Source organism: Acartia tonsa, chromosome 2, assembly GCF_053477335.1.
Source record: "Acartia tonsa isolate MP-2025a chromosome 2, ASM5347733v1, whole genome shotgun sequence".
In the NCBI taxonomy this organism is placed as follows: domain Eukaryota; kingdom Metazoa; phylum Arthropoda; class Copepoda; order Calanoida; family Acartiidae; genus Acartia; species Acartia tonsa.
In genome coordinates this window covers 55,087,921-55,100,419 of record NC_137261.1, presented here as the reverse complement: position 1 = coordinate 55,100,419, position 12,499 = coordinate 55,087,921, and the positions used below count along the sequence as shown (strand labels likewise).

General features: G+C 42.4%; 1 protein-coding gene across 1 annotated transcript in view; it reads right to left on the bottom strand.

Moving 5' to 3' along the window:
- The window catches only part of LOC145312198 (sodium-dependent neutral amino acid transporter B(0)AT3-like), a 48,299-nt gene extending 38,438 nt beyond the window's left edge, over positions 1 to 9,861 (bottom strand). The window contains exons 1-2 of the mRNA XM_080151402.1: positions 9,700 to 9,861; positions 8,773 to 8,879 (exon numbers count right to left, since the gene is read on the bottom strand). Coding sequence (XP_080007528.1) covers positions 8,773 to 8,879; positions 9,700 to 9,791 — 199 coding nt within the window. The 5' untranslated portion in view covers positions 9,792 to 9,861. The remainder of the gene's footprint in view (positions 1 to 8,772; positions 8,880 to 9,699) is intronic.
- Between the last annotated feature and the right edge of the window lie 2,638 nt (positions 9,862 to 12,499).

Sequence of the window (12,499 nt, the reverse complement as noted above, 5' to 3'; positions counted from 1 at the left end):
ACAGAGAACGTGCTCCCCTGGACACGCACCGGATGGACCAGGTCTAGCTGCTGGAGCTTCCAGCAATTGGCCGCTACTTCTTCTGCTGCGGTGCTTCTCATTCGAGTTTCCAGGGTAAATCCGATGTAACCTGCATGTATCTGGGCCTGCAGGGGGACATCCACGTCCCTGGCCGATACTCTGGGCAGCGCTGCCGCGGCCGGGTCGGCTGCCACGAACAATGCTGGGTGGTTGGTGGCATGGGCCTCAAAGTCGCAGTTCACTATTGAGGTGGGGGTAGTCATGTTGATGAAGAATTGGGCTTGATGGTCAACCAGAAACGCATCCATCACCAGGCTAGGCTGGAGGCTGCGGATCAGCCTCAAGGGGCAATCTCTCCCCAGGTGGTCCCACACGTAGGTGGCCTCTCCAGTGATGCAGGACAGCTCGGAATGGGGACACTCTAGGGTCATGTGGTCAGACTGGGACTCCACCCGTCCATTCTCGACTACATAGGTCTCTTCCTTGACCAGCAGCCGTCGCTCCTGGAGCACTAATTCATTGCGGTATAGCTGGCCCTTGAAATGGACGTCCTCCCCTTCACAACCCACCCCCTCGGGGCTGTTGACCAAGGCGCCCACCATATCGAGGGTGAAGAACAGGGGATGGTTCAGCTGAAACGTCAATGGCTGGGTCTTGCCTGGCAGAGTGTAGACGCGGTTCCTGGCCAGGTCTCGGCACGTTTCTGGATCAATCTTGGTTGGCCACATGAGGGTGGGGACCGAGGTCACCTTGAGGTGGCCCCATACTCCACACCTAAATGTCCACTGGGACACTGTGAGTTGACAGCTATATCCCGTGGTTTCCCTAATCTTGACTTGCTGCAGGACATGTATCTCATGGCCCAAGGGCACCTCCTGGTGTAGCGGCTCCTTGCTACACATCTTCTCCTTGTTGTAGGCAGTGACATGGGTGGGGTTGGCACAGTCCCACCCTACCAGGACATAGCTAGTGGTAGGCCACACAGCTGCGAGCAGTAGGCCCCACAGGACCATCCACCAGTGTGAGAATCTACCAGACAGCCATCGACCTCGCGCACGCATCTGGGGATCCTCGGCTCGGGCCACGGCTGCTTCTCGGGGCTGGACACTGCTAGGCTGCTCCTGGCTAGATATAAATTTCCATTGAGCGTTATCTTTGGGTGCCCGGGGCATCCCGATACCTTCCCCAATGACAGACTGACAGGCGACTGGCGCCTGCCTGGGTGTCGGCTCCCCTAGCCCCAAGGGGTCCCTTCCCTTGTCCATGGCATGCCCAGTGGCATGGGGCTGGAGTGCGTGTGGCACAGGCTCGCCCTGTATTACATCCCTCCCCTGCCCTAGGAACTCAGGTGCATGTGGCACAGGCAAGTCCTTATAATCCCAAATCTCAGTCTCCCCAGCCTCTGGTGCGGGAGGCACAGGCAAGGCTGGAGGGTTACAATACTTTGGATACAATACATTTGTCAAATTTAACTTATCCTGGCTCAGTTGGGAATGGTGGGCAGCTGGGTTCCCGCTGCTGGCAGGGGGCGCTGGATGGTGTATGGCTGGGCTCTCCCTGCTGGCTGGTGGCGCTGGCTGATGGATAGCTGGACCCTCCTTGCTGGCTGGTGGCGCTGGCTGACTGGGGGTGACAGATGTCACCCCTCCCTCTGGGGCTGCTGGCTCGTTCCAGGATCCAGGTATCTCGGTGGCGGCGACGGTTGTCGCCCCAGGCACCAGGGTGGGGGCGCTGGATAGCAACCCCCAGTCATCGCAGGTGGCGGCGGCGGGTGCCGCCCCAGACATCAGCTTGGGGGTGCGGGGGCGCACCTCTCGTCCTTCCCAGGTGGCGGCGCCGGATGGCGCCCCATACATCGACTCCGATGCGCTGGCTGACTGGGGGTGACAGATGTCACCCCTCCCTCTGGGGCTGCTGGCTCGTTCCAGGATCCAGGTATCTCGGTGGCGGCGACGGTTGTCGCCCCAGGCACCAGGGTGGGGGCGCTGGATAGCACCCCCCAGTCATCGCAGGTGGCGGCGGCGGGTGCCGCCCCAGACATCAGCTTGGGGGTGCGGGGGCGCACCTCTTGTCCTTCCCAGGTGGCGGCGCCGGATGGCGCCCCATACATCGACTCCGATGCGCTGGCTAGCGCCTCTTGCCTCTCTTGCTTAGCGGCCGCCAGGGCCTCCCCGTACACTGTCTCAGTGACGCTTGGTAGCGCCCCTCCACTCTTGCTGGGTAGACTCGGTCTGGCAGGCCCCATCATGTTGAGGCTGAAGGGTTGAGGCCTCAGGACTTCTGGCTCTGCAATGTTGGTGGGCTGCACGAACTCCGGTCCCAAGTGGTTGAGGCTGAAGCCCAGGCCAACCCGGTTGGGTTCAGCCGCTTCTCCCAGTACGTTGATCCTAGCTGGGATGGTTCCAAACTGCGGCATTCCTTCGGCTCGGCCCGTTGCGTTGGGGGCGGCTGCTTGCTGGAGTGTTGCTGGGGGCGCGCTCCCTTCCATGTTGGCTACTCTGCTGGGCTTTCCTGAGGGAGCGCCCTTGTCAGCGACGCGTCTCCGGCCGGCTACCTGGTCCCAGTCAGCCTTGCACTCGGCCGCCGTATGGCCTGCGTAATGGCAACGTTCACATTTGGCAGGACGGTCACGGCGTGGCTGGGTGCGTCTCTCTTCTAGGCTGACCTCCATAGGCGTAGGACAGTCTCGGACTCGGTGGCCCTTCCCATGGCAGCGATAGCAGCGGCCTGGAATCTTGTCATCTGGGGCGACCTTCCCCATCTGGTGGAGACCCGGAGCCAAGGCGCCAATCTCCATTGGCTCCGACTCATCATATTGGGGCAACTGGACGCTGGCCGATCCCGTGAGCCCGTCGGTGGCGTCCACTAGGCACACACCCTCCTTCAGCTGCTTGGTGATCATGGTCACGGTAAACATGGCTCGCCTTGTGTACTCAGGTACCGAGGCGATCTCATGACCCATCATTTCACGTTTCACATTAGCGTTACGAATGCCACGATTTAATTTGTCTATCAATAATTCAAGGTCCTCGTGGCTATAGGCCTCCCTATACAATGCACACTTTGTGGATATGTATGCTTGTATAGGTTCTGTCGAGTGCTGCCTATAATCTCTGAAGGCTTGCTTCAGGGTCTGAGATTCATAGGCTGGACGAAATAACAATTCACACTCGGCCTTGACTTGTTCGTATGTCAAGGCTTGGCCTGCCTCGCCAAACAGATGAGAGGCCATCTCCGCCGCTTGCCCCGCCAGGGATAGTAAAAGGGCGTTGCGGCGATTTAGTGTGTCATGGGGGGGCACACGGTAAGCCGCCCATGACATTTCTAATCTCCGGATGTGGGAATTCCAGGATTGCTTGGGCGGTCCTCGGTACTCCGGCAGGTTACTCAGCATCAGCTTGCGGTACTCGGCTGGAGCCGGCTGGGGATCATCCTGGAGCCATCCTTGGAGCTGGTCGCCTCCTTGCGCTTGTGGCTGCTCCATCGGGTCAAAGGTTCAGCGGCGGGACACGAAGTTTTAAGTCAATACTATAAGTGGTTTACACTTGAGGCTTTCTAGCCTAGCAGCCAACACTGTTTATCACTAGGTTGGTAGTTTTAACTACAAAGATTTAAATTAGGTGTACCTAGAGTACTTGTCACTAACTTCTGAGTTGTAGAGTAGGCTGGTAGGTGTAGATAGTTGTTGAGGGTCTGAACTGCTGTCAGGAACTGATTTGGTTTTCCTTATCACACTATAGATAGGAGGGAGGAGCTTGCAAGTCTTTTTTTCTAAAAATATCTCTGTTGGATGCTATGCTCCGCTCCTATGTGTGTGTGTGTGTGCGTGAAATCTCCTTTCCTTGCAACGCGCCTACGCGCCGTCAGATTTGCGCACACAGGTAAAACGCGCACCTATCCCTCAATCTGCTCCCTCATTGGTCCGCTTTGTCTTATTCGTCCATTGAATTTCTTTGTGCGTCCCAAGCTCTGCTGCGCGATCCGTAAATGGCGCTCTGTTCTCCCAGTCGCTATCTCCACACCGTGGGCGGACTTATTCAAGTGTGGGTAGGAGGGGGAGCGCGTGAGGGGACGGGGTAAAACCGTCCGTTCCCCCCTATGGGGAGGGGGGTGCTGTAGGTTTGAAGTAACTGGGTGGTGAGGTAATTGTGCCTTTTCCTTAATCCTGAGCTTATTGTTATGTCACCTCAATTGTATTTGCTTCAATTTATGGTGGGCCCCTCCCCTTCCGTTGGGATAAGGGGTGTATTTGTTGTGCTGAAGGCTTGGGGGGTTAGATTGTTTATCAATGCATTGTTATATTACATCTAGGTTCTATTTTTGGCTTTATCACAATACACAACAAATTTGCTTACCAAGCCTGTTCTATTTTTGGCTTTATCACAATACACAACAAATTTGTTTACCAAGCCTTGCTCATAAATCTATTGTTCAGCTTTCACACTAGGGTGGTAATCCCTAAAATGTGATATAATATCTGTTTTCTAGATGGGTGGCTGCGCTGTAGCCTCTCAGGATACTTGGAGTTAACGTAGTTTTTCTTCTGCTTGGTACACTACACTTGTATTTTTGCTCACAGCTCGCAGCTATTTGGCTTGTTTCAGCCTGTCGGCGGCAGGGAATGTCCCGTTCTGCAGCGCCGTGTATCCGAATCCGGCTGGTGGCGGCAGGGAATGTCCCTTCCTGCAGCGCCGCTGGTTCGGATCCTGCTATCTCTTGCAGTAAATGTTGGCCTATTTTCAGCCGTTTGCACTTATTTGGCCTGTTTCAGCCCGTCCGCAGGCCTGTTTCAGCCCTTGAGCGCTCAATCCTCCGTTAGATGTCGGCGCTTCTCGCGGTTCTCCGTCAAGTTTCGCTGCTCTCCGCAGTTTCTTGTCCGATTTCGCTACTCTCCGCAGCTCGGGTTCCGCCACACTTAGTGGTCTTTCGCTAGGTTTCGCTTCCACAACTGCCGGATACAGAGTTAGACCTTGCTATCCAGGGTGGGTAATTCAGGTTGCTTGTGTCAGTTTTGCCAGTTTCACTGCTGGGAGTACCTTAGCCTCAGCTGCGCGTCTGCTCTACACTTGTGGTTTGCCGTAATCTCACACAGCTGTCACCAAAAGTTGTGGTATCCGCCTAGGTTAAATGGCAGACACCAGAGTTCAAATGACTACGGCAGTGCGAACAGATGTGGACACATATATTATAGAGAAGCTATGCTTCTCTAGCAATCACTAAATAATAAACAGCGTCTATTCAGTTGTTCCTTTATTCAGGGTCTAAGGTTTACTAAAGTTATATACAACAAACAATAAATACACAGATAGGAATAAGTAATCATAAACAGAATCAATATAATACATATACAATAGTCAGTTTGGGCAATAATGATCCCCCATCCCTGGAAAGGGTGGGGGGAATTAACAATACAGCTTAACCATAATAAGGCTGTCAGAATCTATCATTAATTTTAGGTATAGGGAGGGGGTCGGCAGACCCCTTCCCCAGGACTCGGGGGAGGGCCCTCGGCCCTTCCCCGAACCCAGGTCAGGGTTGCCATAGGCATGGCTCACGGTTGCCGAATACCACACTATCAATATAATTTTGAATTATTCTCTTTGAAATATTTTGCGGCTTTAAATAGAATTAATCTATATTTAACCAATTGATTTATAACTACTTGGATCTTGCACCAGATTTTAATGATACTTATATAGTAAAACTTGTAGTGGGATAAAATAATGATAACCCATCCCCCCACCTTCCTACTCCATCCCCTCCCCTCCTACTGGATAAACAAAATGGTCAATAAATGACATTGGAAATAGTAAACTAAATTGACGACAATTTTTCCCCTGTCATAATATCCACGAATTTTCTACATCCATTATTTAACCATAAAATAACAAGGATGACAGCATACACACGTAGAAAAGTAGAAAATGTGAATAGATCAGATTTGCAGTGGTTATGAATCAATCTATTCTTTTTGTCTATTGTCCATTACATATGAGCTTCAATAAGGAATGTGCTTGGTAACAAAATAGATTTTTTAAGGCTACACTTTGCAATGCAACGATGAGGTAAACTTTAATTGAATCAAGACAATAAATTTTTTCTTCTTCTAAAAGTGATTTCTCTCAAAATAGTAATAAACCATTTCTAGACATATAAGAAGCTGTAATGTAAGCTTCTATTTCTAACATTTTCTACAGACAGGCATTAAGTTACTTTTATAAAAGGATAACATTTTTGTGTAATGCTAGATTTCAAAAGTCTTAGACAAAATACTTTAAATAAAAAAAGCTTATTAACAAAAGGTTAGACTCAGTGAAACTTTTCATATGTCCAGAAAGTATTTTATCTAGTATTAAAAGAGGTATCCTCCACCCTCCCATGAGAAATCGCCCAAAATTTGCTACCCACCCCACAACAAAATTATGATTGTGGGTCGACATATCCACTTTCCCTCCACTTTAGAGTGACTCTAGAGGCATCAAGGGGCACAACCGCCAATAATTTAATTAACTAGCTAAATGATTAAAAAATTAATATAGTAGTTCCGAATAAACACAAAAGAAAATGACAGAGAGAGAGAAAGTCTTTTTGCAGATTCAATTACATTTACATCAAAAGCAGAATTCCTAGAATTTCAAACTTAATTCTTAGGATATATTTCATGCAGGGATCTAAAGGGATAAGACAATGACTGATAGATTGATGTACATCCCCAATGATGATGCAAAAAGTTACCCCTTCCATAGATTACAACTAGTGGTTGAAATGTTTGGATACTAAATGAACCTATCAATAAAAATTCAATAAGTCGTTGTTAAGCCACCGAATAGGAAAATGTTATTATAAGACTTTAGGTACTAGTGTAATAAACAGCCAAATGATCCCTCCATCCCTGCTTGTATATAAGCTTTGAAAGCTGTTGTGAATTAGAATGTAAGTCTGAGAAATTTGAGTATTTTGTTGTCGTCATAATGTGTCGTTCACATTTACAAATGTTGTCATGTGACAACCGCCTGCCTGCCTGCTCGTGATCATACCTGGAGCTTGAAGGCTTGGCAGGTTCCAGGTTTATAGGCATATACTTAAAAATATAAATTGTGTTTCATGATTTATTTAAGAATATTACATTTTAATGTTATTTTCTGCATTGTATTATGAACAGCTTTCTGAGGATATTAAAATCAAAAACTTATGATTAAAACTAGTTTTGTAGGCCCTGAGGGGCCGAATGCACGGTAATTAAAAGTGGTATTAATCTTATGATTTTTATTTTAGTATTAGTGAAAAATTGTTTGTAATGAGGACGAGGAAAGTCCGTCAATGACGTCATAAAAATGAGGGATGAGGAGAGGAGGAGTGGGAAAGAAAACCCTTAAAAAAAGGGATGGATAATCCATCGTTTTTATGACGTAACATGCTGATTTTTTGGGGATTTTCTTCTTCGTTTGTAATACGTTGCTATACATAATTTTTCGATATGGCTAAGAACCGGTTTCAACCCAGCGGATATTTATCAGTCTCGAAGCAATACTAGAAAAATATTTAGATATAGATTGGTTGATCACAATGGGATATTCCCCCCCCCCCCTCCTCTCACAACTAACACATTGCGTTTAACATTTATTAAAATTCATGTCATATTTTAAAGGATAACTAAAGGCCTCTAGGGGCACTTGAGGAGGAGAGAGTTGAATCCCAAAACTCATTTATTTTTTTTTCGGGTGGGGGTTTTAGGGGCGATTTTTCTATGGAGGGTGGTGGTATCCTCGCCTAAAAATAGTTATAAACCTTCCCGGGACCTATGAGAAGCTACCCTGTTCAGGAGAACCCGATCGGTTCAACGGTTAGCGAGATCATCGCTACAGACAAAAAAAGCTTACTACTTTATATTATAGGATAAGGACCTTGTGGTAAATTTTTCATCTTAGAATTATTTGAAATGTTTAGCTTTCCCCCAATGCCAATATTTCTGATTTTTCCCCGCACGTTAAACGATTTAGTTTCATAATTTACATGCATAGTACATTTTGAATTCCATATTTTAGTTCAGCAGACAGGTTCAAACGAAACTTTCCATTAAATAATTTGATATTAATTATTTATGGTAGTCTGTATAGTATTTTTAAATGAAGCATTACTACTTTTAAGTTTAATGCATTCGACATGTTAGAATTGTCCCTTCGTTTTTAAACTTGGCAAGATGATTCCTGTAATAGTTAGGTACATCTTAGAAAGCATAATAATTATTTATTTGCTAGTTATCTAAAATTCTATGTTAAATGGCAAGAAAGTAGGTATAGCTAACCTTTGAGATAGACATGCCTATTTATAAGAAGAGATGCATATAATACTAAGAAAGTATAGAAAACAGCAGTTTTTTGGTAATAACTACAACTTTAATAATTCATATTCAAGTAACCGATTAATATCCGCTGGACTAGAACCGGTTCTTGTTATCAATACTGGAAAATCATGTATCGTATCGTATTATATACTAATTCCGATTTTAAACTGGTATTTATATTACTATTTTTCATTTTACTATTCGTAGAGAATTGTCTATAATACGATACGATACATGATTTTTTAGTATGACTGAGAACCGGTTCTAACCCAGCGGATATTAATCGGTTGCTAAGCCATGCTGGAATAGTTATTTTTAGCATCATATTATAAACAGATTTCCGCGGATATAAAATGTACAATTATAAGATTAAATCCAGCGGATATTAATCGGTTTCGTATTCCTACCTCCTCCATTTTTCTGGCAGAGGTATGGGAACCTCCAGATGTTGCCCAGCCCCACACAGAACCCCAGGATTGTGCAGAAAAATTGGAGCGGGCTGCCCCAGGTCATTCTGAAATGGAAAAATAGATTTTTAGTAGCGAAGCTACTCTATAGTTCACTTTGTATGTACGTCCGTATGTCAGTCTGTAAGTCAACGCTAAGGAGAAAAAAAAATGTGATTTTCTCTGCTATTTTTTTGTGAACATAATTCTAACTACTACAGATCAATTATTTAACATACTCGGTCCGTCGGTCTGTCTTTCAGTCTTGTAGTCCATAGTCTTATCCCTTAAGATCCCTGAAATATCTAGAAATGAGCAGATTTAAGTACCCAAAGTCTGGGCATAGTTTAAAAGACAGAAAATCTTGACAGAATTTGACCTTCTGTCATTTGATCAAGCTTTATTAGTTTAACTTAAACAAGCAGCTAAATAGATAATTAGTTTGATATGTACAGGAATAAGGTATAGCCAACAAGCGAAATAAATATAAAACAATAATTGTGGGGGTTAGATAAAAAAACGTCAATTCTATTAAGTGTTGCCCCCCGACGACAGGTGTAAATGTTTCGTGATTTTTTTTCCAAATTTATTTCGCTGTTGGTTTATTAGAGTAAAACACTAGAGGGAGAAAGGGTTAAATAACTGTATCTCCTCATCGCAATCGTCTTGTGCAACCTTCCTATTGGGTCATTGAAAATCTACCAATGGTATCGCTTATATTAACACAGCTAAGTAGCAGAAAATAATTTAGAAGCAGACGAAAGAGGTCTTTGAAAATGAAGGGAGGTAGTTGTCTGTATATATATCTATACTATAGATCTGTTTAACACGAATCCGTAATTAGTTAGATTGATAGATAGATAGTTAGCTTGATAGATAGATAGATACCTCTCATCCCCATTCTCACTGCCACTACCATCCTCAAAGTCATCTCCGCCAGTCTCTATCTTCACCTTTACTCTCTCGGAGTCAACACCCATTTTTACAAATTAAAGACTTTATTTCTTTTCTAGTTATTGATTATTAATAAAAATGTTTGTTAACATATCTGAAACAAAAAAATATATAAAAGAATGACCACATCCATAAAAGCTTTTAAATCCGAATAGAGGACAAATGAACAATTACTCTTGTAGAGTGTCAGAACTTAATTAATTTTAATTTGTTAGTCTTAAGACAGGATACCGTAAAAGGACATGCTTTCATTTTTAGGATTTGATTATAGAGTGTTTCGCTCATAATATTGAACAATGTTGTCCTAGTAATCATTATCGAAAAAATATTGTACAAAAAGTTGTTGTCAAATAAGTAAGAAATCAGAATGTATTAAATGGATTATCATTCAAAGTTTACAATAGATAATACTATTAGGGCTATGTTTTAAGTACGTACAGACGGACGATTCGTCCTCAAATGTACAAAAGTTACGCTTTTAAAGCTTTGCTTTGCTTTAAATGAAATTCGATCAATATAATTTGACACCTTAATACTTGATTTTAAATTAGAATTATAGCAGTCAATTTGTTTGTATCATAGAAAGAAAACGAAGTAGTAGATTTCGTCTTATTTTCACAGCAGATTTTGATAGGTTATGTTAGGTAAATGTAAATGATTGCCCCGCAGGGTTACTACTTCGTTTTCTTTCCATGATCCATTTGTTTTAACTTATAATTAACATAAACCTACTAGGAGATAACATTAAGACAAGGTACCATGAACTAATTTAGTAATTAATAATTATAATAAACATATTTTCTTACCCCTTGACGTAGACTAAAATCATTAAAATGAATTATTACGGAAAGGGCAATATTGTTTATTAACATTGGGGAAGTACATTAATTTTTCGGCGATTGTCTTATCCCTTTAGATCCCTGGCCGTTTCCTATTAAAACGTGCATATAATTATTCTATGAACGTAAACATTAAACAAGAAGAAGGAATGTAAAATATTTGTTTTAAGGTCAGTGACTCAGCTGCAGAATAGTTATTTATCGCATCGCATTTTAGACAGCTTTCCGCGGATATTAAAGTGAAAAATTATACGGTTTACACCAGTTTTGTTAGCCGTGAGGGGCTAAAGGACCAGGCTAACAAATTTTATGATTTTTTTTAGTTATTCGTGGAACATTTTTCTGAAATAAGATACTATTAAGATATTGTTTAATCAAACGCCTTGTAGAAGTCAAGAATACGCAACATTTACAAACATTGATATAAATAATAATGTTTTCATATTTTTTACAAAATTTGTAAAGCTTTTTTTTAAGTGAGTTTTTTAATAATGAAGGTCAATCCGTCCGTACGTAAATTTAATGATTTTTTATGCCACTCTACAAGTGTTACTGTTCGTTTGTCCTTCCTTCTCATCAAAGAGCTTCGATTTCATGGATGTTGTCATCCTTGTTTTTATACATTTAGGAATATAGTTATTTTTTTCAAATACTGAATAGAGTAGTTATATTAATTATAAATATTTTAAATGTATATCTGGTCTAATTGAGATTCATTTGTCAGGAATCAAAATAATAAATGATATGTAACCTAATAGTCTAAGTTATGATGTTTTAAAATCTTTTTAAAAGTATCTAAAAAATACAAAAAATGCAAATTGCAAACGATAAATTTTCAAAAATTTTCCCTAAATTGATTTGTGTAATTGTATTTTGAAAGTTTGAGCAACCTTGAACTTGCATCAATGATTGCACCCTGAGGCTGTGATAAAAACAAGGATGACAATATCAATAAAAAGCGAAGCTTAACATAAAAGACAGACAAACGAACAATGAAGCCTTGAATATCATTCAAATCTGATATTTAAAAAAAAAAGTAGATCAGCATACGAACTTTATGGTGATGAAAAAACAATCACGTAAAGTTTAAAAACTATAGGATGATTCAAACCTAAATTAAAGATCAGAGCTATACGTTACGGACGGACAGACCGACCCTAATTATGGATAAGTTTCGCTAGTTAAAATGGGGGAAAGGAAAGATGGAAATATTTGTCAAGGATTTTAATTTCTCTCCATCAATATCAGCCCAAAAAACTGCAAGTTTTTTCCCAGGGATCGACAGCCGCAGTTTTATAACAAGTCGCAGCTGCCAACATCCGCTCTGTAAGAAAACATTTCGAAGCCGCATTATTTATCAAAAGCCTTAAGCAACTGAAAACGAAGCTTTTTATAGTGACTCTAAAAAATGATGTCATGTTGGCCTACCATTGGAAAATTAAAATGTATACTGGCCTGCTATTGGTAGTTTAGTCTCTGTATTGGCCATTTTATATCAATGGTCATTTGTTTTTTTATGACGTAATTTTTTATAGACACTTAAAAGAGCTTCGAAGAATACAGCTAGAGAGCTTTTATTTAGAATTTTCTGGCAAGAGACATTAGCAAATGACTTTCATTATTAAAAAAGAATAAAGTGAGTTGTTTTATGTTCATTTTGATGATTTTTATAAGTTGCTAAGCAATTCCAATAGTATACAAACACATACAATTAATATGATGTCTCAAATTATGCATTCTTATGCATATTACGACGAATCGCTCCTTATGGGGCGATGTTACGAAAGGGATTATTCCCATTTTTTCTTATTTATCTATTTTTAAAAAAAATACCAACACAAATTTATAAATATAATTAATTCTAAATTTAAAGACAAATACGGTTCTAAATCTAA